At 48.9% G+C, this 18,705-nt stretch overlaps 1 protein-coding gene across 13 annotated transcripts in view; it reads right to left on the minus strand.

The window, feature by feature from the left end:
* Window positions 1-18,705, minus strand: part of RYR2 (ryanodine receptor 2) — a 975,983-nt gene that overhangs the window by 247,607 nt on the left and 709,671 nt on the right. For all 13 annotated transcript variants that reach the window (XM_074990102.1, XM_074990110.1, XM_074990109.1 and 10 more), the window contains one exon: window positions 15,155-15,276. In XM_074990102.1, coding sequence (XP_074846203.1) covers window positions 15,155-15,276 — 122 coding nt within the window. The remainder of the gene's footprint in view (window positions 1-15,154; window positions 15,277-18,705) is intronic.

Consider the following 18,705-nt stretch of genomic DNA (forward strand, 5'->3'; position numbering starts at 1 on the left):
TCCACCGCCCCTATGAACATGAGGTGATCTACCTCCTGCTTCAGCCTCGCCTCGTGGGCAGAGTCCCTGAGATGAGGCCTGGCGGGAGGCTTCGTCGGTGGAAGTGACTGGAAAGGGATCGTGTAACCCGTGGCTATAATTTCTCGCACCCATTTGTCTGTGGTGATCTTTTGCCATTGGGAGTGGAATGGTTTGAGGCGATGATGGAACATGAGGTAAGAGTGGCATTGAGTGATGGTGTTGATAGTGCAGCCCCCAACATACCCGTCAAACTTGCTGTCTCTGGGCCTGCCCCGAGGGTGTACGGCTTTGTTGAGAATGTCGCCTGGGAGTCCTGTATTGCTGCTGCTGTTGATGGTGCCCTTGGTCATAGCCTCGCTGATATTGAGCACGCTGTGGTTGGTAAGCATAGCGTCTTTGCTGAGGATAAAATTTCTTCTTGTATGGGGGAGTATAAATACCCAAGGTCCTAAGTGTGGCCCTCGAGTCTTTGCTGGAGTGGAGGACTGAGTCGGTTGAGTCCGCAAACAGCTTTTGCTTATCAAAGGGAAGATCCACGATCTTCGCCTGCAGGTCCCTGGGGTACCAGACGTCTGGAGCCAGGATTCCCTATGCATTACCACTGCTGCAGCTGTTGAATGTGCTGCTGTGTCCGCCACGTCCAGGACAATCTGGACTCCCGTCCGCGACACCGCATAGCCCTCTTGGACAATCACCTTTAACACTGGCTTCTTGTCCTCTGGCAGTGAGTCCATGAGGGGAGTGAGTCTAGAGTAATTGTCAAAGTTATGGTTTGATAGATGTGCCACATAATTTGCCATTCTCAATAATAGGGTAGAGGAGGAATAGACCTTCCTGCCAAACAGCTCTAGCTTCTTAGCATCTTTATCCGACCCCCCCGACTTGTATTGAGACGTCTTCGACCTCTGCTGGGACGATTTGACCAGCAAAGAATTGGGCTGCAGGTGACAAAAGACGAACTCCATGCCTTCGGCTGGGACGAACTACTTCTTATCCGCTCTCTTGTTTGTGGGCGGAATAGAGGCCAGGGTCTGCCATATGTTAGTGGCTGACTCCATAATGGCTTCGTCCAGCAGGATAGCAATTTTAGATGAAGCTGGGGGTCTCAAATTTTTCAGGAGTTTATGATGCTTCTCCTGCACCTCTGCTATTTGAATGTCCTGAATGAAAGCTACTCTTCTGAACAGCTCCTGGAATTGTTGAAGGTCATCCGGGGGGGAAACATCCCCGGGGGCCATGGCCTCATCTGGGCAGGATGAGGAGGAACCACTGGGGTACACCTCCCCCAAATCCTCTGGCTCCCGAGTTCGGTGATATACTGGCTCCCTGGAGGACTGTGAAGGGAAGTCTCGGGATTCTGGACCTAATTCCCCGAGACAACTGTGTTCCCGTCCCAGAGCGAGAGTGTACACGGGAGTATTGACGAGTAGCAGGGGAGGACCTGCCCTTGGATCTAGACCTGCGGTGTCTGTGTTCAGCATGATGAAGACGACCATAGCAGCATGGGCAAGGGCCCAGTAATGGAGACCTGGACCACGATCGGGGAGTGTACCCATGATGTCTGGGAGAGCGGGACCTCCGCGATGACATCGACAGTGGTGAAGCTGGTTTGTGATAGTACTCAAGGGGATTCATGCCCAAAAATGGTGAAGGTGGCCCAAGCCACAGCAAAATTGGTTGGAGGAACGGAGAGGGAGGCCCTAAATAAGCCGGTGGAGTTACAGACCGTCGGTGCGGCGTGTGTATCTCGGGGGGCGGCGGAGGGCTAGGAGATAAGGGCAGCGCGGCCCTGCCTGGAGAGGGACTGAGGCGCCGAGCTTTTGTTTTTGCCATGCCCCTCCCCTGAGGGGCAGGCGCTTCCCCTTCCCGTGCCGAGGATCTTGGCCCCGTTGTCAGCGCCGCGCTCGGCACAGTCAGCAGCGGTGCCGCGCGGGTAGCTTCCTCTGGCACCGATAGGCTCCGTGCTGGGTGCCCCTGTGCCGTCGGCACCGTGGGGGCTGGTGCTGCATGCTTCGGCGCTGCCGATTCCGGCGCTTGCCTCACTGGCGCTCGCGGCGCCTTCCGTGCCGCCTGTTGTGTAATCAGAGGCTCAGCCTCTGCCACATGCGCTGCTGTGCTGCCGATTTCATGAGCTCGCGGCTGGGGGCTCTGCGTTCCGCTTGTCCTGCCCACTGGGCCCGCCAGCAAGGATCGAGCCGGGGAGAGTTTCCTCCTCTTCTGCACAGAGGGGGTCAAAGAGGCTGCCTTCCTTTTATGCAACCCAGAGGGCCCTTCTGCGTGAGGCTTCTCCAGCGGTTCCGGCTGGAGAGCCTTATCAAACAAGATCATTTTGAGCCTCATCTCTCTGTCTTTCCTGACCCTGGCTGTAAGCTTAGCGCAGTGGGAACACTTCTGGGTAACGTGTGACTCTCCCAGGCAGCGATTGCATTCACTATGCCCATCTGAGGCCGGCATAGCCTTGCAGCATGACTCACACTTCTTAAACCCCGAGGAGGCCATCGCGGTGAGTCTTTAATGTTAATAGGGTACTTAGCCACTAATCATTGCTTTCTAACCCAAAGTAAGATTCACCGGCCTGCGGGGCAGCGGACGCCTTAACTAGCCTTCTTGTCCGCCCCTCTCTCCTTCGCTCCTCTTCTTTCTGCTAATAGTCTCTTTCTTTCTCTTCTTTTTTTTTTTTTGATAGTGACAAAAACAAACAAACTACCCATAAAAACAACTTTAGCCAGAGCAGATTCCATCTGCAGCCAATGGCGGTTGAGAAGGAACTGGCGGGGACCGGATTGCGTAAGGGAGCGGTGCGCATCGGCGCATGTGCGATCCAATAGAAACTGCTAGAAGAATTCCGATCTGCAGCGCTGGGCGAGCCTGACACCTATTGTGGAGCACCCACAGGGACCACTCGAAGAAGAAGCCTCTGTTAACAGAAGTGACTGTGAAAAGGGATTTCCCAGAAAAACTTCTGTTGACAGATTGTATCTACACATGAAAGCAAACATAAAGAGCAATCTGCTCCGTCAACAGAGAGCAGCCAGACTGCCCGGCCCTCTCTCAACATAACAGCTGACCAGAAGCTCTGCAAATAGGGCTGCCTGGTGAACTGGAAGCCCTGTCTGTGGACAAAAGGGCCCCAGAGTGTTTACACAGTTGTTTTGTTGACAGAACACTGTTGACAGAGGAGTTATACCTGCACAGGGAGAGATATAATGCTGCTGGTGGATTTGCTAGGTTTTGTTGACATATTTGCCATGTAAACGCTCTATGTTTTTTTCTGGCAAAAGCCCAGTTTTGCCAGGAAAAGCCACTTGTGTAGCTATTTAATATTTTATGATATTTAATGTCCAAGGCTGTGTGTGTTTGCTGAGCACCAAGTGGTTGTTGGATTTGCCGTCACAAGTCACTGCATTTCTAGTATTAGTTGAAAACTCATTTACTTTTTTTGCCAAAAAGAAAATGTAGGTTTTGGGCATTTCAAAAGACAAACTGTCTTTCCATCTTGGGAAAAGCATACTTGAGGCCAGGATCCAATGGAAACAAATGAATTAAGAAATAATAATAATAAAAAAAAACGCTTTGGTGAATCTCATACTTCTTCCCAACCCCAATGTTGAAATTAAACCTTCCCTTCTCGAGTTTTACCTTGCTTTTCTTAAGACCCTGAAATCTTTGGACAGCTAATGAGATGTTTCATGGTAGAGAAGAGGAAGTTACTCACTTTGTGAAGTAATGATGGTTCTTTGAGATGCCCGTCCTCCTGGGTGTCCACTCTGGGTGTTGGTGTGTCCTCACAATGGCGCTCGGACATTCTTCTATAGCAATGGCTTGCTGCACCACACATGCATAGTAGCTCCTCCTTGTGCTATCTGGCATGCACACAGTGCAGGACCCCTCCATTCCTTCTCTACCCAGCAAACAGAGCAGGATGCTCCAAAGCAGGAGAAGGAGGGCAGGAAGTGGAGCACCCATGGGGACACAAATCTTGAAGAATCATCATGACTGCACAAGGTGAGTAACTTCCTCCTGTTCTTTAAGTAGCGTCCCCATGGGTGCTCCACTCTGGGTGACTATAAAGCAGTAGTCACAGCCTGGAGGTGGGTTTCATCATCATCACCAACAACCCTGGGCTCAGCGCCCACTGGTGTCTGATGCCTCTCTCACTATTTCCTTCCATCATTCCCTGTCTAGTACGGAGTAGCTTAGTTTCTGTAGACTAGCTCCGCACCAATCTACTATATCATCTACCCATTCTCTGTGGGGTCTGTCTCTCCTATTCGAACCGTCCATTATGTTGAATACTAGGGTCTTGATTTTTCATTAGTCATTCATTCAGCAAATATGCCCAAATAGCTGTAACTTGTATTGCCTTCTGCATCTGGATCTCTTTCAGCTGTACCTTCCTATATAATTCCTTGTTGGTGACTTTCTCCATACATCCTATTCTCAGGATCTCTCTATAACAACTCTTCTCAAATGCCTATATCCTTCTCTTTGAATCTTTCATTATCACCCATGTCTCACATCTGTACAACATGCTGCTGACTACACGTTTTCAAGATGCTCAGCTTTGTTCATAAACTAATCACTTTGCTTTTCCAGATCTTATCCACTGCCTTCAAACTCACTCTTGTTTTCACTATTCTAGTCGCTATTTCCTTCTTACAGTCTAGATTGTATGTTATGTTGCTCTCCAGAAACATGAACTTCTCTATGTTCTCTAGTTCAATCCCATCTACATTAATCTTCCTTCCTATTTCCTTATCTCCAAATACCATTGTTTTTGTTTTATCAATGTTCATAAACAGTCCGTAGTGCTTCCCTTCCTCATTTAACACTTGCACCATTTTTGCTAGCTTCTCCTCATTTTCCTCTAGGATAACTGTACAAACTGTTAACCTCAAGTTGTTAATTCTTGTCCTGAACACAGACATCCCTTCTACCTCTTCCTTGATCTTGTCCATTGCTCTCTTTTGGTGTATGATGAAGATACTCAGTGACGTTGGATCTCCTTGTCTCGTACCTCTACTCGTTCTAAACCAACTTCCCACTCTCCACTTGTTTTCATCACTGCCTCCACATTGTCACCGACATCCTTCAACAACCATATCAGTCTGCTATCCATTCTGTATGACTCCAACACCGTGCAAGTCACTTTCTGATCTACAGTCAAACACCTTCTGAAAAATCAATGGAGCACATGTAGATATTCTTGTTCTTTTGTTGAGCTTTCTCTGCTATCAATCCTAGTGCCAATATCTGCTATCTGGTACTTCTATCTTTCCTGAACCCCACTTGCTCATCTGCTAAATGTTCTTCTATCTGTGATCTTTAGTCTCTCCATCAGTATCATCATCAGCACCTTACCTAGAAGACTCAATCATTCTGTAGGTCTTGCACTCCAATGCACTTCCTTTCATGTGTATTGTCACTAGCACGGATCTTGTCCATTCCTTAGATGCCTTCCCTTCTTTCCACGCTATGTTACATAATCAGAGTACTTCCTGAATCATATTTTCTCCACCATATTTAATCATCTCTCCTGTGATTTTAAGATAGGCTGCCTTGCTAGGTGGCCTGGAATTTCCAGGGTTCTTGTTCTTTAGTTATTTCACTGCCCTTCCTACCTCTTCCTTTGAAATATCGGTCTCACTCTTGATGCTCAGCCAAGAGATCTCTTTCAATCCTTTGATCAGTCTCTCTGAGACACTTGGGTCCAACTACGCTTTGTATAGATTGGTGCAATATCTTGTCCATTGCTGCACAATCTTCTCTTTGTTCATGAGCACCTCATCGTCCTTGCCTTTGATCTCCATCTGCTTTGGCTGCCACTTCCTATTAATATTCCTAATCATTTTATGCACCTCCCTGGTCTTACATTCACTGTAATACCTCTCTATATCTTCACATTGCTCCTCCAACCATTTTGCCTTTTCCTTTCTGGCTGCTTTCCTTACCTCATTGCATTTCACTCTATATTGCTGTTCTGTGCTCTCAGAAACATCCCTTCTGATCTTCAGTGCTCTCTTCTCTTGTACCAACTTCAGTGCCTCCTGCATAATCCACTTCTTATTGATCTTCTCTTTTTCTGGAACAGTCTGCTCAATTGCCCCTTCTATCACCATGGCTATGCCTTGGCTCTCTTATCTAGGTCTTTCTCTGTGGCCACATTCCCAATCTTCTCTTCAAGTGCTGCTCTGTATGCATTCCCTATTTCTTCCTCTCCTAGCCTCACCACATCTTTTCTTAAACTGTGTCTTACACTTTCTCTTGAGTGTAATCTTGATGTTTGTGATCACTAGACTGTGATCTGAGTCTATATATCTGCTCCTAGGAAAGTTCAGCACTATTGTACTGAAGTTACCCACCTTCTTTTTATCAAAATTATATCTATCGTGTCCTTGGACTTCCTGTCATTTGATTGCTTTGTCCACTTCCTACAGTCCTTTTGTTGGAATCTCAATATTTTGTGCTCCATAGCAAACTCCAGTACTTTCTCACCTTATTCATTTCTTCCTCCAAGTCCAAACCTTCCCACAACTCTCTCCTTACCTTCACTATCTGTTCTGACCTTCGCAGTCTAATCTCCTCCAATGATCAACACATCCACCTTTCGTATCTCCTCCAGTGTCTTTGTCAAGTCTTTATAGAATAGCTCAATCTGTTCCTCCATACTCTCTGATGTGGGTGTATACACCTGAATGACTGAGATGTTGAACAGATTTATTTCAAATCTTGCTACCATCATTCTTTCACTCACTGGTTTGTATCCTAACAATGCTCCTCTAGCTCCTTTGCTAAGAAAGAATCCAATTCCTGCCTCATGCTTTGTTTCATTCCCTGACCAAGTGACTTCGCCACTGCACATCTCTCTGGGCACTGTCCAATGCATCTCCACCAGTCCAAGTATATTGCATCAGTATCTCTGCATCTCCTTCTGAAGCAACTCTAATTTTCTAGTTGCCCACAGTGTTCGGACAGTCCACATTCCACTTGATAGCATATGTGTTAGTTGTAATTTTCTTTTGGTAGCCAACTTATCGACCCAACCTGATCGCTCAATTGGTGTCATAGAGCACATTTACCTGGGCGATGTCCAAGCCAGCATCTTTTATCCTTTAGTCGTACTGGCATCAGATTTCATTCATATTGTTGTTTCACAGTCAGCACACCGTCACTCATCTGACCAACCCTCTTCCTTTATCCAGGCTTGGGACTGGCATGAAACTCCTAGAGGCTTTATGGCAGATTTGGAGGTGGGTTTGGAGCTCGGTAACTGCTATAGTAGACAACACTGCTTGTCCCACTTGGATGGAGGAAGCAATGGAAGACAAGGGAGCATAGTGTCATGTAAATGTGTTGCTGGAAGACCACATCGCTGCCTTTCATATGTCTGTAATAGGTACGTTCTTGAGAAAGAGGTAGCAGAGGACACAGTACGAGTTGCATGGTGACAGCACCTGGGAGCTCCCACTGATGAAGCACATAAAAAGTGTGACTGTAAGTGGAGATCCACTTAGACAGTCGTAGGGATGAAACAGGCACACTCTTGGACCACTCTGCAAAGGACAAAAAGAGCCTCATGGATTTACAGCAAGGTTTTGTGTGGTCGATGCAAAAGGTAAATGCCCGATGGATGCGTGCCATGTGCCATGCCGTACATGTAGGATTGGAGTGATGCATCAGGAAAAATACCCATAAGTGAATAGGTTTGTTAATGTGAAATGGAGGAGGAACCTTAGGAAGAAACGTGGGATGAGGGTGAAGGATGAGCCTGTTCTTGGTAAACATGGTATAAGGAGGCTCGGCCATGAGGGCAGCAAGCTCTCCAACTCTCCTGGCTGATGAGATGGCAATTGAAAACAAGATCTTCATCAACAGATGAATCCAGGAACACATCACCAGGTGTTCAAACAACAGTTTCATGAGGCACTTGAGTACAAGGTTAAGGTCCCTGATAGGGACAAGAAGACATACTGATGCAGAACTGTTTTGCAGATCTGTCAGAAAATGTTTGGTGATAGGATGATGGTCATAGAGGTCATGGTCATAGATGGAGATCCCATCGTTCACTTGGTGGAAAACTGCCAAAGCCATTGCACGCACCCAGATAGTGCTGAGGGCCAGGCCTGACTTGCATAGGTGTAGAAGGTGGTCAAAGAGACAGGAAGGGGTGCTGTATGAGGAGGCATAGGATAGTTGGCACCCAACCAGTGAGATAACTGCTTCTACTTGTAGAGGTAGGACTTGTGTGTGGACTCCTGTCTGCTGTTAATGAGAACCCTCTTCACTCCTTCAGAGCATGTGATTTTGGCATCCTGGAACCATGAAGGAACCATGCATGGAGAGATAGCCTGAATGGGTTGGGGTGGAGACTGCGACCAAAACCCTGAGACAGAAGGTCACTGCGAGGAGGAAAGGGATAAGGCACTGCTACTGACATCCCATACCAGCAAGAATAACAAGTTTGTTTCAGCCACTCTGGGGCTATCAAGATGAGACAGGCCCACTCCAGTCTGACCCTGACCAAAAGCTTGTGAATCAAGGGAAGGGGAGGAAATGCATAGAGGAAAGGTACATCCCACTTGATGGAGAAGAAATCCCTGAGGGAGTGTCTCCCCAGAAGGGCACCCCAACCCATAAGGGAGGCTTCCATAGTAAGGGTGATCGATGGAGGTGGCTGGTGGAAAGGCACCCAGGTTCAAATGTTGCATAGGCAACTCCATCACTAGACAGAGGCAAGAATGTGCGGTGGGATGGCCATGGTTTTGGACAGTGGGTCCCTGGTGGAAGTACAGCACATGGCCAGCCACAGCTGAAGACAATGCATGCAAAGTCTAGCCAGTTTGACCATGTATGCGGTAGTGGCCATGCTTCCCAGCAACTTGAGGCTGGCAGGCATGCACAGTGATGGTGGTGGACAGACATACCACAAGGATGAGATCACACAGGGCCTGGAACCTTGGGAAGGGCAGTGTGGCTCTGGCAGTGTGGGGGCGGGTTATGTGAGCCCTGATGAACTCTAGGGATTGCGTGGGTTGAAGCGTGGCTAGTTTATGTGGAAACTGAGGCTCTACAGGAGGTCTGTGGTGATCCACACAATGTGAAAGGCCTTGGGTCTCTTTGAAAGGTGGTCCTTTTCTCACAGGGTCATCCAGCTAAGAGACGACAACACTGTCAGTGCAGGTGGATGACTATGACTGCCTGAGTCTACACCCTGGGCCAGACTCTCAACTACATCCTCAACACATTGTTTGGGTTGTTGGGGGTGGGATGCAATAGACTGTTGCTGCTGTTGCCTATTGGGACATTGTTGTTAGGACCTATGTCATTCATGTGGCTCAAGAATGATTGTTGCTGCTGCTGGAAATGCTCCCATGGCCCATAACAAGGGGAGTAGTAAGACTGCTTAACTGGAGGGGTGTACATGGCCAATGTGTGCAATGTGGCGTGGGCATCCTTCATGGAATGAAGGACCTCGTCAGTCTTTTTGGTGAACAAGTATTGTTTGTCAAAGGGGAGGCCCTCCATCTTCTGCTGTGAGTCCTTGGGAACCCCCGAGGACTGGAATCAGGATGTGCTCCTCATCACCATAGCAGATGCTGTGATTCTAGCCACCATATCTGAGACATCCACTGCAGACTGCAAAGCTGTTCAGGCAATAATGTGCCCCTCATGAATGACACTGGCAAGAGCTGGATGCTGTTGTTCGGGCAAGGTAGGTATCACCTCCTACAACTTTGAATAGTTTAAGTGGTTGTAAACAGACAACACAGCCACATAGTTCACTGCCCACAGGAGTAACATGATGGACAAGTAATCTTATTGGACTTGTTTTGGGGAGTAGAATGGAAGGACTTTGACTTGTTGTGGATGGTGGCCACCACCAGCGAGTTGGGTTTCAGATGGGTGAATAAAAACTTCACATCCCTAGAAGACATGAACTACCACTTATCAGCCTTCCTGTTTGTAGGTGGGATGGATGCTGGTGGTTCCCACATAACATTGTTGGGATCCGTAGAGGGCTCGTCCATAGGCATGGCAATTCTGGAGGAAGATGCGGGTTGCAGGGTACAGAGGAGCCTGTATTGTTTGACCAGCACCTCCTGCAGGTCTTTCTCCAGAACTTGGGCCACCCTTCTAAAGAGCTCCTGGTATGCCTTGGCATCTTCTGCAGAAGGGGTCAACATGAGAGTACTGCATTGTTTGGTGAGGATGAGGAAGAGTGCAGAGTGGACCCGTTTGCCCTGTGATAAAGAGTCCCTAAGTGCTGGGATGGCTGGGATGGTGCCGATGTCACAGACTGTGTTAATGGTGGACAGTGTCTAGAAGGCATGGGAGCAGGGTGACCATGCCTGCCAGGATAACCATTGTGGCACTGGCTCATGATGATGAGAATACTGGTACACAAACCATGGAGGTGGCAGCTGTGAGTATGCCATGGTGGATGACACATCCTGCCAGGCGGGGTGCAAAGGAGTGGAGTGCTGAGATGAAAACACACTCCTATGGTCAGAGCCACTGCCTTCTGGAGTGAGTGGTCTAGCTCCAAAGCCATGTGAGAATCCCAAACATTGGGATAAGCATGGGGACTTTGGTGGCTGCAGGGAAACTTGGTGCAGTCTAAGCAGAGCTGGGCCCGGTGCTGTGTATGCCCTTGACAGTGAGCTTTTGTGGCATCACTTCAATGCCGTGCCATGCTCCACTGCTGAAAACTTTGATGGCATGGCATTCCGGTGCTGTTTCAGTGCCAACTCCAGTGTTGCATGGGAATGGGGCAGTGCCTCGGCTCTGGGCATGTGTGATGCTGTGTTCTGCATCCGTTGTGAGCAGCATGGAGATTTTGAACGGTGCCACTTTTGCTCAGGGTCTGGCAAGGAGGGTGGTGTCTTGATTTTTGGCAATCTCTTTTGCCCTGGAATGGAGGCAACTGAGGCGGATGGCGCTGATGGCATTGAAGGTGTCAAATGTTTGGCCATTTGGTACCAAATATTTGAGACTCAGTTCCAAGAGTGTTTTCTTGGTAGTGCCGACAAGGACAGTGCCAGGGAAACTGCAGTCGATTTTTCCCATGGGTGCTGTCCATATAGATGGTGCCAGAGGCCAGAAGCATGACAGAAATGGGTCCGCCACTGCAGAAAGGGCACTGCCTGAGGCAGGGGGACATGCTGAGTCCATACCTTCAGTACCCCGTGCCAAAGTCTTTGCAGACAGCTGCTCCAGCACCGGTGTTGGAGGGAATTTTCATAAAGATAAGCTTTGAGTCTGTTGGCTTGGTCTCTTCCTGGCCCTCACCATTAGACTGGAGCAATGGGTGCAGGACTATGTCTGATGGCCCTCACCCAAACACTTAACACAGAAAGCATGGCTGCCAGAGACGGGCATGGTTTCCCTGCATGTGGCGCATCACTTGAAACCCTGGGAACCGAGCATGGCAATGATACAGCAGAAAATCCTATATTAACTAAAACTCTTGTTTTGTTTTGTTAAACTTTCTAACCCTAACAGGGAAAACAACTTCAATAGGAGGCTACAGAAAGACTAACTAACTCACTCATGTTTTTCAGAGAGAGAACGAAGCTCCATCTATAGCTGAGGACAGCAGAGAAGGAACTGAGGGGGTCCTACGTTGCATGCATACCAGATAGCACAAAGAGGCACTACTGCATATGTGCATGGGAAACCACGGCTATAGAAGAGTTTCCGAATGCCGACGCGAGGACACACTGACAACCAGAGTGGAGCATCCACAGGGACACTACTCAAAGATCTCTAACATAGAATTCTTATAACCCTTAAACTTTTAGCATTAAGAATTAATTGGGCAGGCTAATAACGAATGGGTAGGTAACAGTGTCTTAAATTCCTTGGAGAACCCCATACAAAGCACTGGCAGAAACAAGATGTCAGACTAAATGGACCATTAGTTTGTTCTAATAGGCCAACTATTAAAAGTCATGTTCAACAATACTATCAGAGACCAGACCTCATTTAAATCTCTGTCACTGTGTCACTTACTGGTGAGTGTATGTTACAGCTTTCCCCCTGTGCTGATCTGCAGCGGACATGAAACATTGAAAGCCCCGACTAGTGAACTCTGGCTCAAACTGTAGCACTTCATACTTTTAGTTCTGGAAAGACTCAGCTCCTTCTGTATCATTGGCCAAGATGGTGGCTGGGTATGCTGACTGATTCCTTCTGATTCCTTGCAACTGGTGTGGTCTTTTTAACTCTATCCTTAGTGTAGAGAAGCAGTCCCCACATTTTTGAGAGCTGCAGCCCCTCTTAACCAAGTCCACACCCCGTGACAGGGGCCAGGGAGCTGAGTTTGTGGCCATGGGGTGGGGCCAGAGCAGCTCCACTCCTTGCCTCAGCCTCAGCCTCAGCTCCAGTCCCAGACCAGGAATGCAGATGAGGTAAGTGACCATGGTTGGGGGCTTGTAAGGGGTGAAGAGTGGAACCATGCTGAGTGGATCTGGTAATTTTAAAATGTTTGATTTTAGTAATTTCTGTTTAAAGTCCTCCTGGGATATTAGTGGCATGGGAACAATATACAGTAGTTATCCACACATGATGAGCCTATACAATCTGTTTGTCCCCAAATACAGAACACAAATATTTACTGACTACTTCTGCCTTTTTTGCATCATCATCAAACATTGAAAAGAACTAAAACATTTATTTGTTTGTTTACTTTTTGTATTTTTTCATTTCATTTGCTCACTTAGTTTGGATCAAGAAAAGCTGGAATAATCAAAGACTGCATTAGCTGAGGGGATAGCACTCAGTGAAAGAATTTTAAACCTTAGAGATTCATATTACACATCAGGTTAAGGCTTTGGTAAATGGTTTGTAGAATGCATTCTGCTACCTTAGGAGGCCTCTTATGTAATGCTTTGCAAGTTTGATGGATGTTTTATATAATCCATCAAGCAATTGAGTACTGGAGGCTTATGGTCATTTGGTTTCGAGGGTTGTTTTTTTTTCCTGACCTTCCTTGTTTTAATCCCATGTAGATGGAATTTTTAAAGCTGATTTCACATCAGAGGGTAAAAATTAAAAAGAGAAATAGATTGGCTTAAGTGGAGTGCTAATTTCTGTTTGTGTGCCAAGTCAGAATTGAAGATTGCTGTCATTTGGAGAATGCTAACTTAAACCAATTATTCGTTGCTATAGGAAAGAGACAAAAATCAATGTAGCGAGATCTCCACTAGAGGATTAAGAACAAGATTGCCCGAGGGAACACACACCCAGGCTGAAATGCCATGGTTGCCCCGGAAATCTCATCAGCTCTGAAGAAAGGAATTGTGAAGGTATAGGAGTTTCTTAGATTAGTAATACTGAAGACAGAAGACTGACACAGGCATAAGGCTGGGAGTCAGAGATGTGGGTGAGGCAGGACCAGTGGACAGCTGAGAATAGGGAGGAGCTGGGTAGCGCTATTTCCCACTCACCAGGAGGGAGGGCCTGGGCCTGCCACACATCCCCTGACATACCTCCCTGGGGTGGAGGGCTCACCCCATAGTTTGGAGACCAATGGTTTGGAGGAGATAGATGTGGCAAGTTAGCAGGAGTTTTCATAATACAAAAACGTCTCTGGATGTAAAGCACCAATTTGGATTTAAGGGTTTGGGCTGAGACTTACGCTGTGTTGTTATTATTAAGAAAGTCCCAGAAAAAGGTGCAAGTATATATTAAAAACAGAACATTTTAATTCTTCTCACAATCTGCCATGGCTAAACTTTGTTCTTGAACATATTCGTGAATTTTTGCAAGAATAAGTTTTTGCATCATCTTAGTACTTATCTTTACTGTATGGGGAAGTCAACAGATGTGATATACCTTGTCTTTAGCAAAGCTTTTGATATAGTGTCCCACAACATTCTTCCCCATAAATTATGGAGATATGGATTGGATATCTGCCCTGTAAGATGGAGAGAAAGCTGGCTAGATGGTCGGGCCCAATGGGAAGTGATCAATGGCTCTGTCTCTGGTTGTTGGTCCGTTTCAAGTGGGGTGCACCAGGGACTGGTTCTCAGGCTAGTATTGTTCAATATCTTTATTAATGATCTGGATGAGGGGATGGATTGCACCCTCAGAAAATCTGAGGATGACAATAAGCTAGGGGGACAAGTAAATATGTTGGAGGTTAGGGATAGAGTCCAGAGTGACCTACATAAACTGGAGGACTGGGACAAAAGAAATCTGATGAGGTTCATCTAGGACAAGTGCAGAGTCCTGCATTTGGGACAGAAGAATCCCAAGCACTGTTACAGGCTGGGGACCAACCAGCTACATAGCAGTGCAGCAGAAAATGACCTGGAGATTACAGTGAATGAGAGGTTGGATATGAGTCAACATTGTGCAATTGTAGTCAAGAAGGCTAACTGCATATTGGGGTGCATTAGGAGAAGCATTTCCAGCAGATCTAGAGAAGTTATTATTCCCCTCTATTCTGTACTGTTGAGGCCACATCTGCAGTAGTCAGTTCTTGGCTGCCCAGTATAGAAAAGACTGGAGCTGGTTCAGCAAAGGGCAACAAAAATGATTAGGGGGCTGGAGCAAATGACTTATGAGAAGAGACTTAGGGATTTGGGGTTATTTAGTTAGCAGAAGAGAAGACTGACAGGTGATTTAATAGCAGCCTTCAACTTCCTGAAAGGGGGCTCTAAAGAGTATGGAGAGAGGCTGTTCTCAGTAGTGACTGATGGAAGAACAAGGAGCAGTGGTCTGAAATTAAAGAGGGAGAGGTGTAGGTTGGATATTACGGAAAAAACTATTTAACCAGAAGGTTGGTGAAGCACTGGAAAGCTTTACCTAGAGAGGTGGTGCCATCTTCACCCCTAGAGGTTTTTAAGTTCTGGATTGACAAAGTCCTGGCTGGGATGATTTAGTTAGGGTTGATCCTGCGTTAGTCAGGGGGCTGGACTAGACGACCTCCTGAAGTCCCTTCCAGCCCTAGGATTCTAGGGATTCAGGTCTGAAACACATGCATACTTTTGACTATGTGAGTTCTCCCTTTTAACATCAAGGAACAACCTTAATACAGCAAAGAAAATGCAAAACATTCTTATTTCTATAGGTCTATTTTACCTCCCTTATTATTACCTACACATCAACTACAGTTCTTTATTTTTACCTTGTCACCATTTCTTTCTCCTTATTAGAGGCATGTCCTCCACTACTGAGAGGCCTGCTTGCTGCAGATAAGAAATATAGTCGATGATTTTTGAAATACTGATCGATTAAAGGGAGCACAACCTGAAATATGTAGGAGAAAAACAGACATGATCAGCTCAGGCCTTTTTGTGCTGTGGTTCAAATATTCATTTCACATCACAATTTCATGGCAGGAGGAATCTTTTAATATGCAATGTGTTTTCTCCTCTTTAAATTCTGTTTCTCTTTAAATTCCCCTTATTTTTAAACTAGTTAGGATATCAACAACAACAACAACAAGTGCACTGAAATGAATTTCTACTTCACTCCAGGAATTTGGTCCCTGGATTTTTAGCATGGATATGAAGAGGAAAGGGTTATTTATTAATATTTATAATAAAATACTTTACTACTACTCTGGATACATTTGCTGTAGCTTAAAAATTCTAAGCAAAACAGCAGCCAGGCCGACAACACCTCCCTGAAAAATTACATCTCCAGCAGAACTGTTTTCCTTCACAAACATCTTCTCCCATTCCCCTAGCTCTCCAAAAAGACTCACATGCAATAATATGAGCTGAGTCTACACTAGCTGGCTATTTCAAAATAGCCGGGCCAACTTCGAAATAGCGCTCAGCACGTCTACACGTGCTGAGCGCTATTTCAAAGTTGAAATCGATGTAAGGCAGCAAGACGTCGAAATCGCTATCCCATCACAAGATGGGAATAGCTCCCTACTTCAACATCCAATGTTGAAGTAGGGCATGTGTAGACGATCCGCATCCCGCTACGTCGAAATAGTGGGGTCCTCCCTGGCGGCCATCAGCTGAGGGGTTGAGAGACACTCTGTCCAGCCCCTGTGCTCTATGGTTGCCGCGTGCTGCAGCCCCTTAAAGCTCCACTCCCCGTTATTTCCTGTGGCAGGAAGCTGAGAGCGTGCAGGCAGCAGCACAGACGTGCACAGCCTGCATGCCCTCCAGATGCCCCAATCCCCCACCCAGCACCCATGGCAGTCAGCCAGGCCCCCCAGGCACCCACAGGGCACCCCCCCGCAAGGGGACCCAGGGCTCCCAGCCATCCAGCTGCGGGGGGAGAGGTGGCGGGGCCCCTCCAGGTCAGACGCCGAGATCCGGGACCTGCTGGGCTTTGGGGTGAGGAGGAGGTGCTCCAGGTAATGGGGAGCAAGCAGAGGAACACAGACGTGTTCGCCCAGCTGGCTGAGGGCCTGGCTGCCCAGGGTCACCCTGTCCACTCTCCTGACCACATCAGGAGTAAGGTCAAGGAGCTGCGGCAGGGTTATGCCCGGGCCTGGGACATGGCCAGCCGGTCTGGGGCTGTCCCCATCTCTTGCCCCTTTTACAGGGAGCTCAGGGAGTTCCTGGGCACCCAGTACACCTCCTGACCACCCTTGACATCTCGGCTGACAAGCCCCAGCAGGCCCTGGAGCCGGCGTCCAGTCCAGAGGCCAGCCCTGCACCGCAGGGACCCTCAGAGGAGCCCATCATCCCTGGGACAGCAGAGGAGAAGGAGGAGGGCTGAAGCGATGGGGGGCTCCTGATTGACCTTCCCTCCGGAAGCTCCAGCAGGGCATCCACCCGACAGGTGTCCCCTGACTGTGGGAGCAGACTGTCAGGTATGTATCCCAGGTGCACACCCTCGGGTTAGGAGGTGGGGACAAGGGACACAACCAGGGCTCTCCACACACCCAGCTGACCTTGGCCCACCATGGCCCAGCCAGACCACGGCCCCAAGGACAGCAGTGGCACGTCCCTCAGAGCCCGTCAGCACCTGCCCCCGAGGACAGCGCCATGCCCCATCCCTGGGAATAGGGGGGAGCAGAACCCCAGAAGGGGGTCAGCACCAGGGGGGACACCACACCCATCATCATCATTTCTGGGGGCAGGGGATGGGGGACCAGCAGCGGAGGGATGGGGGGATGTGGACCACGGGTCAGGGCCCAGACCAATGGCTGTCTTTGCTCTTCCCCCCCTCTATTCCATAGCTGCACCATCTGAAGGCCTCGACAGCACGAGTGCTGCGTCCATTGTGCTGGACAGCCCAACAGGCTGTCACATCGGGGCAGCCCAGCGGCAGAGCAGGGCCCGGCCCCAGGACGAGCCCGCCACCGCTGGAGCCTGCGTGGGCAACCGCTCACCCCCAGCTCCTCACCACCCTCTGGCGTCAGGTGAAGGTTTCAGAGCACCGCCTGCGAGTGGAGGAGTGCTGGCTCCACTTGCAGGAGAGAGCACTGGCCTGGTGCCAGAAGGCTTGGGGGTCCTTCATGAGGACTTTCAAGCAGATCACCGAGCAGATGGCAACCCCGCCGCTCCAGCCGCCATCCCTCTCAGCCACCCTCCACTGCCCTGGAGCCTGCTGAGGAGGGGGACCACGGGGCTCAGAAGCCAGCCCGACCATACCTGCCGGTTCTCCCGGCCCCCACCCAGCCTCGATGGGGCCTCTGGCCCAGACGTGGGTCGCGCCCCCCCCCACACCGGGCACTGGACAGTAGGGGCAAAGGGGGCCAAGGACTGGGCCACCCAGGCCCCCCTTTGCACATATTCCCCCCCCATTACTGTACATAGTAACAGAGAGGAAGCCGTGCTAGTCTATACACTATCAAAACAAAAAGCAGTCAAGTAGCACTTTAAAGACTAGCAAAATAGTTTATTAGGTGAGCTTTTGTGGGACAGACCCACTCTGAAGAAGTGGGTCTGTCCCACGAAAGCTCACCTAATAAACTATTTTGCTAGTCTTTAAAGTGCTACTTGACTGCTTTTTCTTTTGATTACTGTACATAGTTGCCTTGGCCCATCCCCCTTTAGTCGCTGTCCCCCGCCCGATGTATATAGTTCCCCATTTTAATGTAAAAGTTCATCGTTTTTGTTTCAAGAAGGTTTGGTTTATTTAAAACAAAACAAACGTGGTGTTTGCTCTTCAGTGTGCAGTGGTGTGGGCGTGGGGGCAGGTAGCGTGTTGTGGGCAGTGTGTGTTGTGGGGGGGTGTGGCTCACCAGGCTGGCCCTGCCGGCATTCACCCCGCAGCGTGATCAAAATGGGCCCACAGGGCCTCCCGGACCTGGATCCCCTCACGGTCAGCTTGGTGACTCAGGGCAGCGGGTGGCTGGGGGTAGGCCATGCTAGCCTCTGCAGCCCAGCCCTGCACAAATGCCTCCCCCTGGTTGTGGAGTGCGCAGCACACGCCCACAACCTGGGGGATGTTGGGGAGCCCTGCATCCAGGCAGGGGAGGAGGCACCTCCAGCGGCCTTTGAGGTGGCCGAAAATCCTCTCAACCACCTGATGTGCATGGTTCAAGCAGGTGTTGAACCGCTCCTGGCCAGCACTGAGATGACCTGTGTACGGGTGCATGAGCCAGGACTGGAGGGGGTAGGCCGCATCTGCGATGAAGCAGAGGGGCACGGTGGTGTCCCTCAGAGGGATCTCCTGCTGGGGGATGTAGGTCCCTGCCTCCAGTCAGCAGCACAGGCCCGAGTTCCTAAACACCCGGGTGTTGTGGGTGCTGCCAGGCCAGCC

Source organism: Carettochelys insculpta, chromosome 3, assembly GCF_033958435.1.
Source record: "Carettochelys insculpta isolate YL-2023 chromosome 3, ASM3395843v1, whole genome shotgun sequence".
Lineage (NCBI taxonomy): Eukaryota > Metazoa > Chordata > Testudines > Carettochelyidae > Carettochelys > Carettochelys insculpta.